The following is a 24,752-nucleotide window of genomic DNA, read 5'->3' as shown; positions in this document are numbered from 1 at the left end:
AAGTGGTAGCCTATGTCAACATGCTTTTCCTCCAACTTTTCCTGATTTTTTTATTCCAAAAGAACTCTATAGGTGAAGTCACAAATTAATGGCTGCATATTAGTCTGCTGAACTCATTCCTAATTAAAAGTTTCACACAGCTCAATAGACAAAAAACACTGGGCATGGAAAAACATAGCTATTCTACATACTGGGTAAACAGGAGTTAAAGTATCACATTTACCAAGAATTAACTAAGTCCCATGGAAAAGGAGAAGTGGTAGTATTTATAAAAAAAAAATCATTGAATATAACAATTTCCTTCCAGACACTTACATGGTGGGCAAGAGAATACTTTTTTTTTTTTTAATATCACTCTGACAAACAGAAGGGTTTGGGTTGTTTTTTTTCTTTTATTGCATTCTTTAACAAAACACACACGGGAGCATGGCAGGCTTAAAAACACACTAGATAGCCCAGATACTTTTGACACTCATCCCATGCTTACTTTCTTTTCTTTTTATCTCAGAAAGACAACAGAGTTAGCATTACACACACTCGAGATTTAGGGCTTACATTTCTTACCTTACAAAGCTTCTGGTAGCGGGGAGAAGAAACTGCCATCCTCTGTAAACGATGCAACAACACCACAACTTTCTGCAGAGAGGTTCTCACCACAGCCATCATTTTAAGTTTGCCACACTTCTCAAGACACCTCAGAATTTGCATTATAAATGAAGAGCAACTATCATTTCCTCCCGGTCACTGGACAATGATTTGCCAGGTTTCTGAGCATGCTCTCTTCCAGGACTGCTTTTGCAAGCTACAGGCTTTATACGTTTCAAAGGCAAAGGAGATTGATATAGCATAAGTTTGTCTCCAAAAATAACCCCACAAAACAAATGCAAAAAAATAACAGCCTTCACAGGTTCTTCTAACCGGTACTGCTCAGCTCTGCTTTTGCAGAGGGCAAATGAAGTTGAGCAGCTGAGCGTCTGCTACTGTTAAGGAGTGCACTAAATAGCCAGAAAAAGGTTATTAATTTAAGCCTGAAAGCTGCAGGAACAAAAAAAGAATTCCTTCAGGAAGACGGCTCCAGTGTATCACAACAGTTGTTCTTCTGTAGTAGCTGCTTTCTGTCAGCAGACTGAGCATTTGCTCCCTCGCTCTGGAAAAGGATGCTCTCGTTCTCAGACTGAATGCAGCTCTGGCAGAGCTGTAGAGTGAGTGAATAACAGATTGTGTTATAAATCTTGAGAGAGGAGCACAGGGATACCTGCCCTAATTATATCAGCCATACATTAAAGAATAATAAATCACATAGGCGTTTCTCAAAACTAGATTACCCAATATAAAAGGAAAAACAACAGGGGGTAAATCTCTTTGCTAGAGGTTTGTCTATGAAAACTCTCTTAAGGCTGATTTAGTAAAAGGGATCTCAAAGGATTATCACTTGCACCAGAAAGAAGGAATGTTTTTCAGGAGCCATTTCCAATTAAATGTTTTCCTGAACGACTTCAGACAAGAAAGAATAGGGTTTTGACAAAGTAAAAGCATACAGTTGCATTATCACCCCTTTCTCTAGTCGTCCTTGAATTCAAAGAGCTAACATAATTTTGATGTTTTTCCCATGATAAATCAGAATTATTTCTTATCAGAACTGCCAAGTATTCTGAGTTGGAAGGGACCCACAAGTTTGCATTATTTGCATAGTACTGTTGCTAGCCTCAGATACCACAATGGAAGGCAAAACAAGCCTTCAGTGCCCAGATGACTGACTTCATGTAGAGTGGCTTGAGTTGCCAGCAAACAAGTTAGCCCCAAAATGTAATGGAGGGTAGTCCTCCCATGCATTCACAGATGCTGGTTTAACAGATGATCCTATTTTGAAAATGCATGACATGTAACAACAGCAACAACAACAAATTCATTATATTTTGTCTAGATTCAGCACTTCTTACCTATAATTTATCACACCTTAAACTCATAGTAAAGTTTTACTTAATGCACAGGCCCCAGGGGCAGAGACACGTTTAAACAGAGCAGAGAAAGTCACAAGCCCATTCTTCTTAAAACCATTTAAAAGAAACACTTCTTTACATATTCAACAAAGCACCAAGAGAACAATTTTATACCACTCAACATGGAAAGAACAGGAAACGAACTTGCTTGATTTTTTTAAGGTGTAGCAAGACATTAGAGCTTTGTTTTGTTTTCAGAAGTTCAACAAATATTTAAAAACAGAAACATTGATTTTGGAGTGTTTGTCATTTTTACGGTATGAATGCCTTCAGTGATATTTAAAGTAAGATTGTTAAGATGGTAGGAGTCAAAGTTCATTTTGGAAGACACTATGCTATGACAGTCTTTGATGCTTTCTAGGGTAGCTAGAAAAAGCTTACAATATAATGTAAGGTCACGGCTAAGTTAAGTGATCATGCTTCATGTGCACAGTGTGTAGAAGCATGGAGTCACAGAAAAATATGGACAATACCAGGTAATGGGATGCTGAAAAGGAAGAGGCCATGTCCAAAGCATCTCCATCTACCTTCTCAATGATTATAAGCAAGGACAACACACACAGTCAAGAGCTGGATATGGACCTTCTCCACACAGCTGGAAGTCTTGCCCAACAGTTCTCCCCTATCACACAACACAACTCTGGCAATTTTAACCAGATTGCAGGACAACAAAGAATAGCAAACAATCTTCCATATCCACAGTGCTTCAAAGCTGCATAGAGCCAATAAAAAACCAACTAACCAACCAAACAAAAAAATCAAGAAATAACGGTTTTATCTTGGTGTGATTGACTATACAAAATGCACGGTAATGCAGAAATAAGTCTATTTACACACAACACTGCCTTCCATTGCTAGCTTCCTGTGCCCCGTTTTAGGTCTTCCACCTCCACTACATTAGTAGTTGGGGGGAGAGATGCCAATAGAAAGTATAATATTAATTTCTAGGTGTTGCTACTACAGACTAGTCTCAGCATTTAACCACATCTCTACAGATGAGTTACCTGACTGACAAGAATCATATAAACGTCGGTGAGCGACATGCCATCTTCAACAGATCCAAGCTTCCACAATACATTGTGCTCTTCACTATGATTAATGAGAACAGCTTGCTATCAGATACTTCAAACAGTCTCATTTCATTTACATTCAGCTTAGATATGTTCGGATTAACAGCACTAGTAAAAGCAAACCCTTTTTTCATTATAAACTGTTCAAACCCCCTTAGATCACAGACGACATTACTCCAAACCCAGAGTGCAAAATTTAATAAGTGGTGTCAGACTCCTCAGTCATTTTTCTCAGGTTTCCAGTCTGTGGTCTGTACAAGAAGGAAAGCCAGCTGCAGAGCTGCTGGGCAGCAGGAGAGGGAGAGGAGTCAATCCAAGTACAACAACTTCTCGGATTGCTGGAAGAGCAAGAGGAAAGCGGCAGGCAGAAATAGGAGACAATGTAGCCCAGGAGGGCTTTACTTAGAGGGAAGTAGATTAAACTGTTTGGTTGGACAATCCCACAACATGACTTGGTTTAATCAAGCATGCACTTTCTGAATACAGTCACCCTCCAAGGACATTTAAGAGCCCTCAGTGGCACAGATGTACACAAAAATATGTGCTTCAAACCTTAGGAGAAAAATCTGCTTCCTTCATAGACCTGACTTCTAAAATACCGTTTTTTAAACACCTTTCAATAGGCTGCTTTTCCCACCCTAGTACATAGCTTTCCTTTATAACATTTGTCATTGAGAAAAGACATGAATAACAGCAGTACTATTTAGTTTCTCACCTGCATCTGCTTTCTGAGTTCCCTTATGCAGGCACTGTCCTGAGCAGTGTTCTCACGCTGGGATGCATCTGCCAGAACATTAAGTGTTGTCTCTGCCTCTTGAAGCCACTTGAGGAAGCTCTCCAGATCCTTGTGTGAGGCCTGTACCATCTTCAGCTCTGTCTCCAAGAAATTCTGCCTATCAACAGCTCTGAAAACAAGACAAGTGTCAGAATATTGCCCCATAATGTACAGCATTATATACATCATAACGAAACTACTGAAAGGAAATCTGAAAGATATCTCTAGCAATAAACTATATATCTGTACAGCTTGCTTAATTTATATCACTGTTTCTCTGGTTATTATATCTATAGCTACCCACAGATGTTCTGAACTGGTTATACAAGTTGCAGACCTTTTTAAAAAGACACGCAAAGCAAACTAAGTTATTAATTTAAAACCTAGATTTTCCTTTTAGAGTATTAACATCATGGACTTATGCTACCCCAAATAGTAGAAGTGTTATTCCCATGTGTGAAAAGTGTGAATGTTTTTCGCAACCACAAAAATCACATGGAATAGAAGCACTGAGAGTTTGGGGGATTTTTTTTTCCTCTTTTACAATGAGCAGAAACAGTCACAAATTCTTAAAATTGCTAAGGGATGAAAAGTCAAATACCTGGTTCTCTCTGCTAGAAGACAAGACTTTTGACACTATCACTCAAACAGCATAATACACTGCCATCATAACAGTTAAGCCATGCTCTACATACTTGAATCTAAATAAAGACTGGCAGAATATAGTCCAAATTTTCAATCATCCAAAAGATTGTGTTGGTGCAAACAAAAAAGTTTGTGTCTATAAGGGGATTTTCCTAATATGTAATGAGATAATTTAATTTTAATTACATTGTTGATCAGCAACTTCAAAATGAACTCCTAGAAAAAAAAAAATCACATTACACTTCTGCATAACAGTTGTTTCCTTGTCATTGACATGAAACCGAGGGAAAACTATTATAGTCAGCAATTGTAAAGGCTCTGATTAGCAACATTAATTAAAGCATCACAAACTGAATTTCATCCATTTGAGGCTGTTATTCTGCAGCATTCATTTTCCCAAAATTAAGACAAAAGAAACAAGCTTTCCCACACCAGCACACTGTACCTAACAGAGCTAATAGCTAGAATGTACCCCTAACAGAGCTAATAGCTAGAATGCTGCTGCTAAATAAGCAGAAAGTTCAATTTCATTTTCACACCAAGCACGAACCATGTTGTAAGATTTCAGGGCTAAACTGATCTTTAATTTCAAGTAAGACAAGGCTGAAACACTCAGTATTTGATATTTCCATGTTTCTCCAGACAGGCCCAAACTTGTGTCTTCTGCCTCCTTCCATCTATTTCAGCTTTCTTACCCCCTTGCCATGCTGTGACAAAAGTATTGCTCAGCAGTATTAAGGAATCACTCTGTTTGGAAATGTGAATTTCAGAACTGGTTAAAATATTCCTTTTAGAAAAGAAGCTGTTAGTGTTTAGCACCATTCACGGTGACATATCAAAGAAGGTATCCTGGTTTACTAGCACATCAGAAAAGACAGATGCAAGGAAAAGCTGTTTTTCTTCAAGGACCGTGAGAAAATCTCATGCAACCCCAATTCTGCCAGGCTTACATTCCTAAGTATTAGCATAACCAACTGAATTTTCTAGAGACAACTTGTAAAAAGATAGTGTTGCAACCCTTACTTTAAGAGCTTAAGTCACTTGTTAATAATTGCTTTAACCAAAATAAGACACTAAGAATCATTCCTGACCTCATGCTTGCCCAAGTTTTGGCTACTAGCAAAAGACCAGGAAGGCAATAAGCCTTCATTCTTGCTTCTCACCTGGAGTTCTGGAATGTTTCAGCCACTCTCAAGAAAAATAATAAATAGCATGCTAGGGATTACAAATACTTTGACAGATATTGCCTAGAAAAGATAACAAGCACCAGCTAAAAAATTAGAGCACACCAAGGAACTGTGAGAAAAACAAAGTAAAAGCAGTTAAGAGTTCTAACTTCAAAACCCTCTCCCTCTGCAGGGTTTTTCTTCCCTAGCTGGGGGTTAAGGCCAAAGGTGGAAGAACAGGATTGATAACAGAAAGAACAGACTGGTGATAAAGATGACCTCCAAAGAAAAAGAAAAGCCCCAAAGGATGAAACACTAAGTGACCCAGATCTCTAAGTTTAAGTACTGATGTACTAGATGGGAATTGAGACAACCGGAACTTCACAGATAATAACATTCGTTGAAGAATATTGTCATCAGCCTAAAGTTTTAATTTCTCAAACTTTCCGCTTGGTTGAACTTCAAAGAAAAAATGAATTCCTATTACAGTCCCATTACATATACATTGTCACGTATTTGAATTAAAGCTAAAAAACAATTCTTTCACTAAATACATACAGATTTAAAACTAATGTTCCAAGATTACATGTATGTCTTTAAAGAGGACATGTATAGCAGTAGCAAGCAACACTTTTACAGAGCAGATACAAATACTTTCACTGCCTTCCAGTAGAGGCCTCAAACATAAAATAAAAAACAGAGAAATCTGTGCTGCAGATTAACAACTACCCCATGCTATAAAAAGATGTCTCAGATTTTCAAACAATTCTAATACAATTGGAGCAGCCTCAAAAGATAGAGGGTCCTTCCGGGATGCAAGAAATAAATGTGAGAAGAAGCTGAAGAATTATTTTTAAATGCAGATAACTTAACACAGAGGTAGTGGAGAAAACCTAAACAGACTCTATTAGCAAAGACAGTCCAAGAAAAAGAAAGTTGTAACTCTATTATTTAAGTTTTCATGGCTCTGTTTCAGGTTTCTGTTCCACCCAATTATTTTTTTCAGATTTAAACTAAAAATCTGCAATGCATACAAGTGTGTGATCAAAAGAAATTCAGAAACTAACATCTGAGACAGAACAGCAAGTATAATCCATTACTAAGGCAGCACAAACACACAGAATGACTATAGTTTCACCTTAAAGTATAAAAATAGATCATAAATAGCCACTGGGTAAAGTATCCAATTTACACAATGTCAAGCTGGGGAGCTTCAATCTCTTAATGCCAACAGTTTTAAAATAAGCTCCTTTAACTTTACATGCCATGGCTACAGTCCTCCTGGTAACGTTCTTGTGCTATTCAGGACTGCAATTTTCCCAAGTGATGTTACTAAGGACCCCTTCCACAACCTCCAACTATGGGAACAAACTGTTTTTTTAAAGCATTATGCTATAAATAGAGATATGTTCTTATAGAAGTCATATGTGCTCCACATATAACTTCTGCATGACCCAACATCTGCCACAAAAAGTAAGCCTTGTCACTATTATTTCTATTTCTTGCATTTAAAGCAAGTATAAAAACCTTCATCCTCTTGAAAATATGCTTCCACTGCACATTCGCCCCTTTTAATTCTACTCGGATAGGGTTACGTTGGGCAACTCCACACTCTGGCTACCCACTGGCCCTCAGAGTTCTCCTTTACGTTCTGGCACTAGTTAAAAAACAAAGGAGACATTTACCTTCCCCAGGCTGCAGACTGCAAAACAGTAGTCATAGTGATAATTGAGGAGCTTCAGTTATACACAAAACACAATAGCTTATTATTCTAGACTTTAAGCAGATTCAAAAATAATTAGAGGCTTTCAGGCAGGAGCTCTTCTTTCTGGTCACCTTCTCCGAGTGGTGGGCAGGTTTATGCCAGTTCTAGCCAAAACACTGCAAAGTCTGAATGCGAATGAAACTACTACAGAGTTGTAGTCTACTGTCAATACTAATCCAACAAGGAGCTGTTTTCCTTCACCTTCTAAATAACTAGGAAACAACCAGCCACATTCAAAACACAACATGACAGAAGCACCATTTTTCCACAAAGAAGGGTAAAAAGACATTCTACTCTGCTTCCTTCATTACCTACTTACTCAGAATAGTCCTGAGGAGAAAGACTTGGGAGTGTCTTGCTGGCAATGTGCACCTGCAGCCCAGAAAGCCAACTGTGTCCTAGGCTGCATCAAAAGGAGTGTGGCCGGTAGGCTGAGGAAAGTGATTCTGCCCCTCCAATCCATTCTTATGAGACCCCACCTGGAGTACTGCATCCACCTCCTTCATAAGAAGGACATGGACCTGTTGAAACAGATCCAGAGGAGGGCCACAAAGATAATCTGAGGTCTTGAGCACCTCTCCTATGAAAACAAGTTGAGAGAGTTGGGGTTGTTCAGCCTGAAGAAGAGAAAGCTCTCAGGGGACCTTATAGCAGTCTTACGAACCTGAAGGGGGCCAACAGGAAAGATGGAGCAGGACTTTTTACAAGGGTATGTAGGGATGTGACAAGGAATAATGGCTCTAAACTCAATGGGGCAGGTTTAGATTAGATATTAGGAAAAAATTCTTTACTGTGAGACTTCTGTAGCACTGGCATAGGAGAAGTTGTGGATGCTCCATCTCAGGAAGTGTTCAAGGCCAGGCTAGATGGGGCTATGAGCAACCTGTCCTAGTGGAAGTTGTCTCTGCCCATGGCAGGGCGGTTGGAACTGGATAAACTTTAAGGTCCCTTCCAACCCAAACCATTCTATGATTCCACAATTCTATAAAGTTCTACTCCTCTCACTTCTCAAGAGGTAACATGAACTTCAGTAGCTTTACTACCTAGGACTTTCATTCCATTAACTGACATCCCGTTACAAAAGCAGCTGCTCCTTTTACAAGCACATAGACACATATACAGACTTTGGTTATCATCTTTCCCACTCCCACATAAACAGGACCAGTTTTGTCCTCTGTCCCTCTAACCACAAAGCACATAGTCTTTTAAGCTGCAGAGTCAGACACTATTTTCAATGTCAATTGTCTATCAATACCAAATACTAAAAAGCATTTCTGCAGAGATTACATTACCTCGCAGGAAAAAAATTATGCATAGGAAAATACCTCATTTTCATTAAGACATATCTGCAGATGCATCTTAAATAGAGGATGAATAGAAAGAAGTTTCAACTAAGTTTTAGTTCCGACAGCTCAACTATTTTCTAGATGAGAGTGCTGGAAGCACCACGGTCAGGAACCCAAAGCACAGCCCCATTCAGAGAAAGTGTCTATTAGATGAAAAGGCATAATGAATTAATGCATTGGAAGATCAAGCTGAATACTTACAGCCTTATGAAAAGAAAGGACAGCAACAAACTACAAATATATGGAGTATACATAATGAACAAGACAGGAACTCTTCAAAGACACTTAGAGAATAATAGCCACAGGCAAACCTGAAACTAAACATGAGAAATACCTTCTTTTCCCTCTTAAAAAAAAAAAGTCACTTAAATGGGAAGTCATACAGAAGTCTTCCATGGTGAACTGTGGGAACTTCAACCATCAAAAGACCTTGACTGTAACTGACTAATTATGCACAGTAGCGCTAAATGCTGCAGCAGAGCAGAAAAGAAACTGCAATATACATGTATACACAGAATGAAAATTTAAGACACAAACTGCTATGCAGAGTGAAACATTATAATTACCTTTGGTTCAGATTAACCCAACAAGCGTTCATTTGGTCAGTGGTTTCCTTCACTTTCCTTGAGTCATCATCACGATACTCTCGAAGTAATTTATTAGAAAGATCATTGAATGCTGCTACCGTGATGTCACCTCTATGTAAATCCTGTACTAAAAGCTAAAAAGCAATTTCAGAATGAGACAGATAAAAATAAAATCAGAGTATTTTTCATATTATCCACTTTATCATATTATAAGCCTCTTGGGTTTACTTTTTTTTTTTTAAGCAAAATGGGCATATTTTTCGTCTTTAAGAAAAATCTTAAAGAGAAAATCTACAGATATTAAGTGTCCTGACAATGAACTAATCAAAACACAAATAGGTGAGGAGAAGTTGTATTTGCCAGAACTGCCAAAGGTTAGAAAAATCCTCCTCTATATTTTACTGGCAACAGAAATAAAAACATTTTCATATTTTGTGTAGCATGAATAAATTTATATTATGATAAGTGGCACCTAAAAGTGGTAAAAATGAAATGTGCAGCATTTGATTTCCTTCTTTTATGTTTTTTCTTTTTGTTTTAAGTTAAGAAAATACATTAAATGTGTTTGGTTATTGTGGCAGGATACTTATAATGTGCCTTGACTTGACATTATAATGAACTCAAGATTACTTCTAAATGAAAAAAATATTTGCATGTAAATGTCCAGTTGCATCTTTTGGCCTCTGTACTATATGTTTGGGTATAGTCCTGCTTTCCCTTAGGAAAGCAAAGCACACCTAGTAGTTCTTTCCTAATCCCCTGTTCAGGTAAAGATAGAAAATGAAAAACACTCAACTTCATTGTTTACTGTAAGAGCTATGGATTGGTAAGGAATTCTCACAATACCCCCTTCCTCTTTCCACATCCAGCTGCACCCCTTCATTGTACCTTCCTGAATGTGTCTACACATACACATATACACACATGTTTTTTTAAACTTTATTATATCTCTGTTCTAAATACTGCACTAATAAGAGCCTCTCCTTGCTGATCTGTTTCTTTAGTTCTAATACTGCGCCACCCTTGCCTGCCCTTTTTCTGAGAGCCACCAGCACAAAGGACACTAGATTTACAGATTTATCACAGCATGTTTGCTGTGATATAAAAAGCATTAGAGATTGTATGGGATCAAAAAGAAGAAAGAGTGTTGAATGGCACCCATGAGAAGCGAAATTCAGGATGATTTTAAATACCAGATTTACTAAACTACTGTTAACAGATGTCTATGAAGTAAATTCTGTGGCTGTATCATTAAACTTTAATTGGCCTAGGGTTCAAGCTTTTTGCATAATAACATTTATTTGATGCTGCGCTATACTCATTTCAATGAAGCTTTCAAACGCACACATGCACACATGCCACCTGTTTCCCTGCCGGAACGTGATTCTTTAATATATTCTGATATATTGAAAAATACAGACAATTTAGAATATATCATACTCAAAAAGAGGCAGAATTGCCAAAACAGTGCTACAACTAAATTGTACATTCACCCATCAATTGAATCCAGAAGCATTACACAGACTGAAGAATCTGGTCCGGAAAAAGATACGTGTAAGTGGTCTTACTTTGTTCTCTGAAATCTGTCTGGCAAGCATCTCTTTTGGGGCCTGCAGGAGCATGCGCAGACGGATCTCACACTGCTCCATGAGGTGCTCCATTTCTTGCCTCTGCTCGTGCCACTGCACGCTGTCAGCCAGCATATGCTTCAGTTGCTGCTGCCGCCTTTCCACGCCATGCTGGGTATTGTCCCACTGGTTCTTCAGCTTCTCCACTGTGTAGGACAATACAGAACATGAAAAAAATGAGGCAAAGGAACAAGTAGCCATACATTCAATTCTTGGGACAAAAGGCAATAACTCATTTTCAAATCCAGTAGTTTTCATATTCAGTATTTTAGTTCACCATGTAGTTCACATATTTACAGAAGCAAATGAAAAATGAGGTGTTTGGATTCCTCTTTTTTAAGCAGGTCAGCAGACAGATAACAATTATTATTTCTGGAACATTTCAAACGCATTATTTTATTTTTTAAGTACACACGTGGGAAGCAAGTCTGCTGAAGCTGCACTGCAGAGATATGACAGCAGCAGAGCTCCAAGGAGCACAATTTTAGGGTTGTAGGACCAGCAAGTCCTCTTTGTGCATCTGTAATTTAAACCAGGCCAAATAAACAAGTAAATAAATACTTGGATAGCTTGGATTAAATATTCCAGACTACTGTGTGTTGAAGGCATTCTAGCACCATGTGTAGTACAATTCTGGCCAAGGTAGAAACACTCCAGCAACAACCTACTTTGGCAATTTAATTCCACCACAGGTTTCTACAGGTTTATGTAGATGACACAGCAAAAGAGAGAACTTATTGATCACACCCCACTTCCTTCAAGTATCCCATTCCTCTCTCAATAAATAGTTACATTAGATGATGGATAAACTCACTTTAGCCTTCCATAAACAAGGAGTTAAAAAGACAACATAAGGGTCTAGAACAAAAAGGAGCACATCACAAAAAGCAGTGAATCTGTCTTTGGAGAGAAATGCATTGCATCATATCTTTTCCTGAATACGTACAGATCATAAAAAAAGTGTATTACTTGAAAGTTTATAGAGGCGGAAACAGGTTTCCCTATTACCTGTCATGACAGTTACAGGGAACAAATTATATGACTAAAGAATGTGATAAAAAAGAATATGTGAAAAAAGTAAATGCAAAAAAGCAAAACAAAAAAAGCCTAAATGGATTTCTTGAGTATATCTGTATGCTGAGCAGCAAGAGGTAGGTAGTATGCAAGACATCCAATGTATTTATCTTAACAGTAAGTAAGCAATTTTATGAGAAAACGAACACTCTTGACACCCAAGTCACTTCAACTTTCCATAAAGTAAAAATGCCAAAGGTTGTGCTTAAGTTAAAACCATTTAAGTGAATTTTACATTTTTTTAACTTTTTGCAATTATACAAAGCCATTATGCTTGATCTGCTTCAGAAAATCTCTTAACTTTAATACATTCAACAATATTCTGTTTAGTTTCACAGAGCTTTCAAAGACTGTGGCAGCAAAGCCCACTTGTCAGAGTAAATACTACTAATGGACAAACCTAATAATCTGTGCAATATAGATTCATCAATTTCAACCTACAGGTAGCTTCTGGATTAATTTTCAGGTATGATATAGGTCATGCTGAAGAAGAACTTAAAAGAAAGCTTCAGTAACCCAACAGCAAATAATAGTAGGATTTTTACTTTTAAAAATGTTACTATATTAGATAAAGAGTATGTTCAAAAGAAACCAGCAGCTGCTGGGAGAGATCAGTAGTTTCACCAAAACAGCAAAAGCAAAAAACAGCAGGAGTGGAAAAAAGATTTATCACCCTGTGTGCTGGGTAATGAACTGCAGAGAAAAGCCTCAAGTGCTTAGGCTCTTCTCATAAAGCTGAAAGGAAAAAAAACACAGCCCTGAGAAATAGCTGTCCACAACAGCAACTTGGTTGAAATAGACGGATATTTTATGTTTATGTAGTAGTATTATTATTATGGAAAGAATACTTCTTGATGTACTTTTTCTTATTAATGGCCAGGTTAACCTTTCTCTCTGCACTGCTGATGTATTTACCCTTTTTTCAGTCTCCAGCAAAACAGGACAGAAAAAGTTAAATTCTTGGCTGTCTCAGGATTCAGTGCGTTCAACAGGTGAAGTTCTAGAAAAAGTTGTCAAGGGCACCAGTCTGACATCAAAGGCAGATGGACTGGAAAGAATTCCCAACGAGACTGTTTTTTCAACTCCCAGTGACCACATAGCAACTGGGAGGGAAGTTCCAGGGAAGGAAGCTTTTCTCGGTTTTTCACTATTTGAGAAATTAAACTTCCTCTAACAACATACAGCAGACTCACAGAAGTTTGTATATTCCACAGATGTCAGTATATTCCACCCAGTGTTTTAACAATGAGGTGCATTAAAGCAGTCCTGAACTTCACTTTTCAAAAAGCAAACTTATTTACAAATGTCAGCAGCAACAAAACCTTCATTTTTTTTCATGTTGCATGACAGACAGAAAATCTTTGCACACATCTAAGGTATCTACCGAAAGCTTCATCCACAGCAGCATATACAGCTTCTCTTTTCCCACCTTGGATGGGCACGACTACAGGTGAACACAAATTTTCAACATACAGTTCCTTTATTTCTTGTTCAGCTTTTCCAAACAATCAGGAATGTTTTGTGACTGACCATATGTCCCCTTGTTGACCAACTCCCATGGTTATTATTCTCCTCCCCTCAAGTTTCCACCTGACCCCTAGTTCTGAGCAACTACAAAACTAAGTTGCTTCCTTGAATCTTACTCTCCCTACCAGTCAACCTCAGACAGCAGATGCCATCTCAGACCCCCAGAAAAACCATCCATCTGTGGGCTTTCTATCTGACCCTGTAATCTCCATCAAGTCCTACAGACACTAAAGAAATTCGTGTAGACATAAGTAAAGGAAAACTACATTGCAGAGGAGAACATAAGGAAATACATCTTTCCATTCTTACTCCTGTGGTATTCCTTGCTGCATGAATTTTCTGTTCTTAGCAACCTTCAAAGCTTAAGAGTTCAAAAAAGAGATTGTCCCTTAGTTTCAAATTTTTACAGTTGTATGTTTCTTTCCTTAAGTACCTGTAAAATAGATTGCAAAGGGAGTGGAGACCTTTAAATTGGAAATTCAATTTTCAAGTACATGTCAGTGACTTAATATCTCTACTAGCTCTTAGCCAACAATTTTCAAAGTACGCACACAAAGCTATTGTCCTAAATCAACACATTCATGTTTTTTTTAATGTCCAGTGCCTCAAAGCTCAACAAAAACAAAGATACACTGTTAGCTCCGTTTCTCAATAAATAAAATTCTCATCCCTGGGTCTGTGGCTGTTAAGTTCTCAAATTGTTTACAAGATATTTTGAAATCCCAGCAAAAATATTTACCTTTGAATTTGAAAAAATGGCCTGTCAAGAAAACAAGTGGCAACTCTTGTTCTAGGAATTTTTGTTAGACAGTTTAAGAGAAAGCCACTTAACTGCTAAGTTTTCTTTTTTTTTTCCCAAGGAAGGCAACTTCAGCTAGGCTCAAAATCAAGGATTTAAGAAAAAAGATATGAAGCAACTTACTTTTTTCTGTGATCTCTGTCCTAATGTCTGCACTAGAAGTTTTATTTTTCAAATTCTGAGCCAATGTAAAAACAGAATCAAGCTGAGGGTGACGATGGTCCATATCTGCATTTGTTATCTGTTGAGAATTAGGATATGAATTAAGTCCAAAAAGTAGAATTTAGCTAACTTAACCTGTATTATTTGTAGATTAAAAAAACACATGTGTCTCCACAGGTATATGCCTGGTCTTATCATTATTGTAAACCCTGAATTGTTACAGTATTATAGCACTGCTTTAAAAAACAAAAATATTCTAAATTGCAGTTACTGAAAATCCAGAGGTGAAAGTTAACCTGTACAAACCACACAGTTATCACAGTCATTGCACAATATTTTCTAATGTCTATTTTTCACTCTTCCATAACTTATTTTCCTCCTTCCAAGCACTCCTCATTTATATATACGAGAGGCAGCAGCGGAGGGGAGGAAGATGGAGAAGGAAAAGGACAGGAAGGAACAATCAGATTATATAACGTATAAAAACCAGTTATTTCACTATGGTATGTGCCAGAAGCCCATATTACAAATATCACACAGTTAAAAGAAAGTGCTTCCAAAGATACTGTACATCACATTCTTTCAAATTCCAAATTATGTTAGACACTCACAAAATCAGTTTAGCACTTGTTTAGCCTGCAGCTTCTACTCTACAGTTACTCATGTTAATTGATATCAAGTCAAATAAAATGAACCTTAACAGCTGCATACATCTCACAAATACTGCCCTCGGTCACGGCTCAGCATAGCATGAGCTATCAACAGAAACAAACATTTACATCATAAGCATTTACGCTCCAACTTTTAATCATTTTAGCATGTCTCTGGAAATCAGTTTAGTCTAAATGCAGCACACCAAAACTCATTAGAAAACTATGAAGAGTGAATCATAAAGGTCACCCTTCAAGCAATCATGATGCTGCTCCAAAGTCTTCAATATAAGTTAACTATGACACCTTTTGGGGATTTTATTTTCAGGAGGTAGTCTCCATTTTCTTTGTTTAAAACAAAAAAATAGCAGTGCTTATCTCACATACGGACACAAGAATTAACACAAAATAGAGTGTAATAACAGCACTTAAAGTGCAACTTTCAGGTTATGTGTTTTGTTGCAGTCAGGGGTTTTTTTTCCCCTGTTTTTAAACACGTTACTGCTTTTAATTTCTTTACTTAATGTAAAAACTATTAAAATGTGAGACAATTTTCTACTAGCCCTCACAACAGCACATACTTTCATTCGTGCAATAGTCCGATTGATTTCTTCAGTATTTCCCACAGTGACTATGTTTGACTTGAGCATCTGGTCAATCAATACCAACCAGTCAGCCAGCTCACTTCTAGTTTTGTCCAGATCAGCAGGTGCAGAAAGTTCCAAAGCCTGCTGCATCTGAACAGGAATTTCCAATGAAGAAGATGCTAGCACCACCTTTTGGATATCTGAAACAGAGTTTAGGGATTCTGTTAAAAAAAAAAAGTCATGGCCACACCTGCAGTTCTGAGAATTACACGGATTTTTTGTAATTCCTATAAATATGCCATAGCATCTGTATCTGCTGAGCTGCATTCAACAACTTGAAAATATGGCCAGTGTCAGTGTCTGATGCAAGAATATATATAATCCACAGGAAACCAGGCTGTGACAAGCGCAGCTATTTTGGTTTTTACTCTGTACCCAGTACACTGGCTCCTTAAGAGGAGGCCTAAGCTTTACTAAAACATTTCTGTTTCAAAATTCTTAGAGGAACTCCAAAAGACTTCCCCAATCGTGAACAGTAGAATGATTTTTTCCCTACCCAAACATTCCTCCTCTCCCATAATGATGTGAAGGTAGCCCCCAGTAGAGCGCAATTCTACAAACGTGTTTTATTTATATTTGACTAAATTCATAGAGAAGGGGTTTTTTGATTATTTTTGACTGCAAATAGGATTAAACTCAATATAATTAAGCAGAGCAGAAGGACTGATCACTCACCAGAAGGTTTTGTCTGTGTAACAAGACGAGACTGCCCAACAAATGCCTCTAGTTCTCTCACTCTGTCAGGCACTTCTCTGAACACCTACAGCCCAGCAGAGAGAAACAAAACCAGTAACACAACCTATATTAACAGCAAAAGTATAATCTCTTATTGAAAAACAAACTATTCTACACCATGCCTGTTAGAATGGCATGCCTCAGATATATTTCAACTACATTTGAAGGTATTCTTTAAAAAAAAAATAAAAATGCCAAGAGGTACTAACGTGTTTTTTTCACTACATCCCAGTGTCATACCTAAATATTGAAAATAAATAAATGAAATGTTGTAGAAAGGTTGTTTACATGTTTTTTACTGCCTAAGCACCAAAACTATGACTCATTATTTGAACAGACTTTGAAGAAAAGATATACAAAGCATGATTTATAGTCAGTCACATGAAAGTAGAGAAATAGGGAATTAATTTAAAAAGGAAAAAATGTTACAACTAAACTGCATTGTAGTGAAGACAAATGTGACTAATTGCTTTTTAAACATTTTTAAAAGGCAGTGAGGGAAATGTAATACACAAAGCAGTTGGGGAATCCCCATTTTCATGGTTGAGTTGGTAAAAAAACACATTTTGTTTCCCTGACCTATCAGAAAGCCCCTTTCCCCAATAAATTCTTACCTCCACAATCCATAAAATAATCTCAAATAATCCTATTCTTTTGCATTGGGATCTCCATACTCTGCTTGAAAAAAAATCTTGTTTTACCCTAACCAGTGAGTTTTTTGTCACATACTTGCCAACGAGATGAACACAGGAGTTTCTAATTTACAGTAGTTATACTTAAGAAGAATCCCAGACACACTTGATAAGATTTTTTCACTAAGCTTTACTACAGCTTAATTTGTTTTCCTCTTAACTGCTGCAAGCATTCCATTTTCCTATACAGCAAAAAAATTTATTGTAACTCTCAATTTCAAGTTAATACACTACTGTTTGACTCAAATAAGCAAAATATTTTTGATCCAGATGGTAAAACTTTTGATTAATCTTTTAAAAGAAAACCAATACAAAAAAAAAAATCAACAAAAAACCCTAAGCTAACTAAAATAACTCAATCTGATGAAAAAAATACCCATCAGTGTTTTCATGTAGAAATTTTTTGGGGTATATTTCCTGCTCATGTTTGCATGGCTTCCAAGTCATTTTATGTACATGCTACAGACACATGAAAAGGTAAATAATCATTCCAAATATACCACTCTCCTTTCAATTTCAGGTACCCTGTGCTCAAGAAATGCACACCTTGTTCCACCTCACATTGAGGGACTGCAAGCAACTGGAAAGTTTGTCTTTTTCCTGAAGATCAACATTTTTATCCAAAAGTACATCAGGTTCAGTTCTGTTCAGCCATTCCAGTTTGTCACCCTGTACTTCCATCTCTTCACTTAAGACCTAAAAGAGATAGAAGAGTTTTAGACTGAAGTAAAATGCATACACATTTAAGTAAAGGAAGGGGGAAGCTTCCTTTTAACTCCAATATTTAGACGTTTTCCTGGAAACATGTAAGAGAAAAGCTATTTTGAGTTCTATGCTCAATCTAGAAATTATTAAAACATCTATTCAAATACCAACATTTATTGCTACTGGAAAAAACTTACAAAACCTTCACAACGTACAGCCTCACATCAAGCACACTAATTCTCATCTCAAGAGATGCTTCCGTTGGATGAGCTCTGGACATACCACTAGTATCCAAAAGGCAACACATTGTCATTCAAACTTGTTGGTTGCATTCATTTAAAAAAAAAAATTAAAAACTAGAGAGCTACATCTAACACGCTTTTTACAAGTACAGGGTAGATCACTACAAGGTACTTGACTCTTGAAGTATACTCTAAAGGTATTTAAAAACTAAACATAACCTTAAAAGGTCATTTTGATCAACCATCCACAGCTTTCTTTGTCTTTTAACATGAAGTGCAGGTCAGAACCTGCAAAAAAACCAAAAAGCTTATGCCTGTATTCCCACTGACTTTAAATCAACTATACTATCATTTGCCCACAGATCAGAAGAACTGTGGAGTATGTATCAAATTTTGGGTTTGAAACACTAGAATAAAAAAATTACAATAGCAAGTACACATCATATTTTTACACCCCAATATTTGAACTAACTTGTTACAATTACTATGGAGGTGGCCACAAAGTGACAGGAACACAAGCCCTGATGGGAAATCACTGAAAAGAGTACTCTTCTACAATAAGCACTATACAAAGCAGTGTCTTCCCTAAATTTTCAAGGGTATACCTTAAAAGGATTATTTTCTTAAAACATATTACAACCTTTTTAGTTGGACGCTGCTTCAGAAGCTCTACTTAGAAATCTTCTCATTCCCAAACTGTATTTATTCCCGACTGATCAGTTAACATCAGTTATTCCCATTTCCCTAATATCATCCTTTAATAATAGCTTATCTTCCCTACATTTTGTTATTCTCATCATCATACCCCTTCTTATTGTTCTTTATTTGACTAGACAAAACAAGACCAGCAACCTTGCTCAGCACCTGTTCTGTTGCAAACCTATTTCATTCATATACATAACCAAAATTGAAAACACTCTTGCTTACACAGGGCCAAATTGGTACTTAATAACGTGCTCTACCAGTGTTTCCCTAGGAAACTCTGCTCTTTCCCCCTTTATTCCAGTTCTACCCTTCGCTTCAGGCATTTATATTAAGGTAGAATGTAAGAAAAAATACACTTCGATGATAGGCAGATGGCAAACACTCAACTGACATCAGTCAATTTGTTTAGGCAAACAACTGCAACTACTTTACATCATTCAACACACTTGTCAAGCCTTCCCACCTAGATTTGATCTAACAGAGGTTGCTTGGGTTTTGTGTTGGTTGTTTTGTTGCCTTTTGATAAATGACTGATTTTTAAAAAATGAGCAAGCAGGTTAGTTGAACTGGGTACTCCTCCCGTTCTTCTAGAATATCAGAAACGTTCTCTTTCACACATCCTACAAATCAAAGATGTTTTGCTGTCAAAGCCAGACAGAAAATAAACAGGAAAAATACATACATATGCACACAACTTATTTGAAAAGGCCAAACCCCTTACAGTTTAAAAAGCAGGTTAAATAAAATCTTACACATGCAAAAAAGCATTAAAACTGCTCAGTAAATGGGACAATGGTGCTTACTTACCATTTAAGGTTATCAGTTTTTTGCTCCAATTTTTAACAATTATAAAAAGTTGAGATGGAGACATCATCTCCAATGAAACTCTACTTGCTAAATTTTATCAGTAGAGTATCTATTTCTCATTTTCTCATACACGGACATCATCTTCTGGCTAGATAACACAGTTACCAACTTAACCCAACTTCCTTTCGAGAGGTATCTTGCCTGTGTAAGTAATCTCATAAAACTGTCTCACAGAACCATATTTCTTTGGCTATTTACAATGTGAAAATTCCCCTCCCCAAAAGCGATGTCCTGATGCTTTGCACACGACATACGGGTGTATACACATATACACACTAATCAATCTTGCCTTCAATTCTTGCAAGTTTTCTCCATGGTCGAATGTAAATCTTGTGTCCAGAGCATTTTCTACATTTTCCAACCAGCCACGCAGCTCATCAAGCTTCTTTCTGTACTCTATCAGCTGCTGATTCTCTCCTTTTAGCCTTAAAAAGCAAAACAAAAAGCCCACATGCATTTCTACAGTGAATACAGCATGTCAGTCCTACATGACTTCTGATGCCACAGTCAAGTGTTTGTCAGTGCTTGGAGCATTTTAAAGGATTCATTTTTACTGCCAAAAGATTCCATCATCATTAAAATGAAAGATATTTACAAATTAATAATACTACCTTAGAAACAGACAAATTTCAGTTCCAAATTAACAAAATAGACTTCTAAAAGACTGCAGAAGACATCAAACATAAGTAATAGTAATGGCAACACCTTCAGGCCTAATCACTGTAAACCACTATAGGGTCACTGAATTTTTTCCTAGGAGGTTTTAGGGACATATCTAATACTTTCACTAAATCACTAAAGCTTTAATGAAACATCTGAAACTAAATAATTAAGAAAGATCTTATTACATTATAAAATTACTATATGTAATTACATAAAGATCTTACTATATAGAATTGTGGAAATTCAAGAACAATACAAGTTTCAATTAGTCTATCTCTGTCAATGCTAAAACAGAAATCAAGGTAACGTACAGTTCAGATTCAGATAGAGAAAGTAGCTGAGCAATTTTTTGTAAAAAGTCTGGCTTTATAATGAGATTATTTTTAAAACAAAACTGTAAGAAAAGTTTTGTGGTTGTCATTTTGTGGATTGTATTAAACACAGATTCACTAAGGAGTTAACTGCAGGTCCATGTACAAGAAATTTGTTCTAGAAGGTGGTTCAAAACACAGAGCTCAGAACGTCAGGAAAATTCAGATTAACGATAGCGTGCAATAGGATGCACTATCTCTCCCAGTGTCTTCTAAATGAGTCTCTCCTTAATGCATTTGGAGAGACACCCAAATTTTTGATTAACTTATTACCTCTGTTGTCTATCCATGACCTCTGTGGTGATTGCTTTCCAGCGTCTATTCAATCCTGCCAGCTTATCCTGTAGGAAACTCCCATCTGTAGCAGACAGTTTCTGTATGATCCCTTCCCCAGTTCTGTTCAACGCTGAAACACTGGCCTGATGGCTGCTGACTCCCTCTTCAAGTTCCTGTCAGAAACATAAAAGCCACACAAAATTTTATTACTGACCTAAAGTCACTTTGATCTGTGGCTCATGATATGCAAGACGAATCCTGGGTGCATATTATTTTACTAAAACAGGCACTTAAAGCCATCTTACTTAGAATTGGATGCTGTTAAGTTATTAATGTTCTGTTGTTGAATCTAGTTCAATTTTATGAGTGTCATAAAAAGACAGTGACACAGAATAGGCCACCAAATACTACTTCGAATCACATGAATTCATTTAAATCACCAGTGTTAAAAATCTACACTCATGTTTGATTCCTTTTCTCAATGTACAACACTTCCTAGTAGTATTAACAGATGGTATGACATTTTTTACCAGTTCTTTTCATAATCTATATCCCTAACTTTTTCTTTAACTTCAGAGTATTTTAGCTAGGATAATTATGGCTGTGCTGTCACAGTCCTGAACAACACAGAAAATGCATTAAGCTAAAGGAAGTCAAAAGATGTCAGGATTAAACCTTCAAATATCCCTAACCATTACAAAAATTTTACCTTGTTAGCAAAAATTTCTTTGCAACTTGATTAGGAATAAGATGATTCAAGAAAGAGAAGGGAAATGCCCCAGAAGGAAACTTCAAGCAGCAACAAGGATAAAACACAAGCTGTGGTTTAGACAGAACTTACTTTTCTTGCAACACACACCTGACACCTGGATAACTACTATTCTCAAAAGAAAAAAAAAAAATCTGATCCTTAAAGTTATGCTTTCTTCTCCTTATTTAAAAGGAAATAAAATAACTAAAAAGACATCAGAGAACTAAATTCCAGAACTAAAGTCTGAAAAATATAACATAAGACAAGACTCCCTTTCTAGACTGGAAAATACTGCCTTGTATAAACAAAGTCATTTGTTTATTTTAAAGTTAGGTAAGTTATAATTGACCATCATTTGGATCCATTTTTTAATCATAAGATGAAAGTAAGTGAAATAACATACTGGACTTTTTAACTGATTGACATATTTTCAAAGCTGTTACAAAATTTATAAACTGACATAAATTATGCCAACATTTGAATTATTAAATTATCTCAAACCTATCCATACTAAGAGTGATCATAAAACCCCATAGTATAAGGAGTTGAACTGTTCCCCAAGAATAATTTTAAACTGCAACTGAAATAGAAATTTTAAGAGTTATCACTTTAAAAAGTGTAATTGCACAGCCTCACTGCTAATACATATGTCTATATAGAAAACTACAATTATAGACAAAAGTCTAGACTTTTCCCAGCTTGCTCGCTTTACTCACAAATCACACATACCTGCTGATGCAGCCCAGCTGTCTGCAGCTCCAGGCTGCCATCCGGACCACGGGCATCGGCTAGTAACGCTTCAGCTTCTGTTATCCAGTGGGAGAGATCATTGAGATCACAGTGGAACTGCCTCCATGCCTCAATCGCTCTATCAAAGCAACTGATTGAAAACAAAGGATTGAAAAGTTATCCAAGCCACTTTAGAGAAAAGGCTAAGAATCTCACTCCAGTGAGTAGAAACTTGCCCTGCAGAACAGAAAGGCTAGCATACAGCCTGGTTAACCAAGTCTTAGTACTGAAGGCTTCCTGGCGTAGTAGCAGCTGGTGAAAGCCAACAGCAGAGACTGTTGTTAACTTCCAGATGAAGGATAAAAGGGCGGTCCTAAGCAAACTCTTGTTTCAATTACTTAAAAAATATAGATTGATTAGCTACATCAAATTGGTCTGCAGAACCCTTTTTTTCTTTATCATGAAACGTGTCAGATATCAGACAGTGAGAAACATGAAATATGATTAATTGCTCAGATTTTTTTTTCTCCTTCATAAGCTATGGGGTGCTGGTGCCCAGAATTTATTAAGTGAAGGTGATTTTGATTATATAAAACCATACCAGTGGGCATGCATAAGTAGGTCTTATACATTTTAATCACACAATAATTTAACAGGGATTTCATTGTCATCAACTTTGCAGCCTCAAATTAATGTGTAGCTTAACTTGAAGGGCAACATTTTGTAGCGTGGAGCAAGTGGAATTATCACAGTCAGAAGGTTGGTTTTTAACAAAATGAGAGTTCTCTTATGTTAACAAGCTAACAAAATCAGAGCACGAATGCTAAACAAGAAAACCATGCCAGAAAGGAATAGAGTGGCTTGCTTTCTATTTGTTGATTGTTAACTACTCCAAACCAATAAAAACAGTCATTTTTAAAGACAGAGGAGGCCAGGTTTCCTGTTATTCACAGGACCCTCTAATGTAACAGAGGAACAATCTCATTTGCAGCCCATTATTTTTGGCTTAAATAATTGCAACAGTAGAGACTCCAGGGTTATTGCATATATGCAGATACAATCTGAAATTAGCAGCATAACATCAAAGATATCTAAAACCAAAGTTTAAAGAGCTAACATTGCATGTATTTTTTTTCACTAATTAAATTCAACAATCTCAGAGTTCCTATGGCAATTATTTTCATCAAAATTATATCTCATTTTTACAAGACATCCATATTTCTTGATACATACCGGGCTTTGTTATTATTATTATTATTCATATTGGCGAATTTCAATAAAGAAGTCTTAAAAATCTCTACTTAAATTTTTCTACCCTTATCTCCCAGTTCTACCATTTCAGTTTCCTGCACATATCTTCATTCAACATCCTAGACCAACCTGTAGACTGACCCCAAATCTCAATCTCCTTTTATTTCTCAGGAATATGTTCAGTTAGACTGAAATATAATCTCATGATAGTATCTCATTCCACATTTAATGAGAAGATATATTCTATGCACTTAAAACAGATTAAAAGAATGTTCTATTACTTTCTTAAACAATTAATGTTTTTGAGGGAGTTTTGACCACTTGATTTTTTCAGAATCCAAAATTTTAAAACGTCAGAGGAGAACACAGAGATACAAAGCTTTAACTTCTTCCATTTTTGTTGTAAGACTACAGTTCCATCAGTATTTTGAGCAATGAGACAAAGTTTTACTCCAGTTTTGAGCCAGATGCACATGCTGCTGTTTCCTTAGAGACTGTCTTGCTGAAAGATAGAAGTACCAAGTCCTATGACTATTGCACCAAGACTTGGCTATTCGCTGCCTCTTCCACAGGAGGAATCCACTGCTTCCAAACCACAATTCATTCTCAAGACACCAACACTTCTAGCAGTGGGGGGAAACCCCCAGCAGAAGGAGCAGAACTGGCAAAACAGCACTGTTACAAGAAGCTCAACAAAGCATTAAGTCCATACATACACACAAAACACACACACATTTTACTCTATACATATGTTCAAGTCAAACTGTGGTCAACTGGATTTAGCTGACTACTTAAAAGCTTAGCTAAGTACAGTTTAATTCAACTTGTGCTTGGCTACATCAGAGTCTTTATCAAAGGTTTATCTACTTAGCTGGCACTCAATCACAAAATCTTTACTATCTCTGAAAACTAAATCTTTTGCCA

The 24,752-nt window shown here is 36.7% G+C and overlaps 1 protein-coding gene across 5 annotated transcripts in view; it reads right to left on the bottom strand.

Moving 5' to 3' along the window:
* The window catches only part of UTRN (utrophin), a 380,224-nt gene that overhangs the window by 202,712 nt on the left and 152,760 nt on the right, over window positions 1–24,752 (bottom strand). For 4 of the 5 annotated variants that reach the window (XM_027687304.1, XM_027687284.1, XM_027687314.1 and 1 more), the window contains 10 exons: window positions 22,578–22,728; window positions 21,095–21,270; window positions 20,077–20,212; window positions 17,815–17,964; window positions 16,517–16,601; window positions 15,776–15,981; window positions 14,506–14,623; window positions 10,923–11,128; window positions 9,334–9,488; window positions 3,786–3,975 (listed from right to left, as the gene is read on the bottom strand). In XM_027687304.1, coding sequence (XP_027543105.1) covers window positions 3,786–3,975; window positions 9,334–9,488; window positions 10,923–11,128; window positions 14,506–14,623; window positions 15,776–15,981; window positions 16,517–16,601; window positions 17,815–17,964; window positions 20,077–20,212; window positions 21,095–21,270; window positions 22,578–22,728 — 1,573 coding nt within the window. Of the gene's footprint in view, window positions 1–564; window positions 1,181–3,785; window positions 3,976–9,333; window positions 9,489–10,922; window positions 11,129–14,505; window positions 14,624–15,775; window positions 15,982–16,516; window positions 16,602–17,814; window positions 17,965–20,076; window positions 20,213–21,094; window positions 21,271–22,577; window positions 22,729–24,752 lie in introns of those variants that run through there. The other variant, XM_027687324.1, reaches the window with a different exon arrangement.

Source organism: Neopelma chrysocephalum, unplaced genomic scaffold, assembly GCF_003984885.1.
Source record: "Neopelma chrysocephalum unplaced genomic scaffold, ASM398488v2 Primary Assembly neopelma1_23, whole genome shotgun sequence".
NCBI lineage: Eukaryota > Metazoa > Chordata > Aves > Passeriformes > Pipridae > Neopelma > Neopelma chrysocephalum.
Note: the sequence above shows the minus strand (reverse complement) of the source record. Positions and strands in the feature narration are given on the sequence as shown.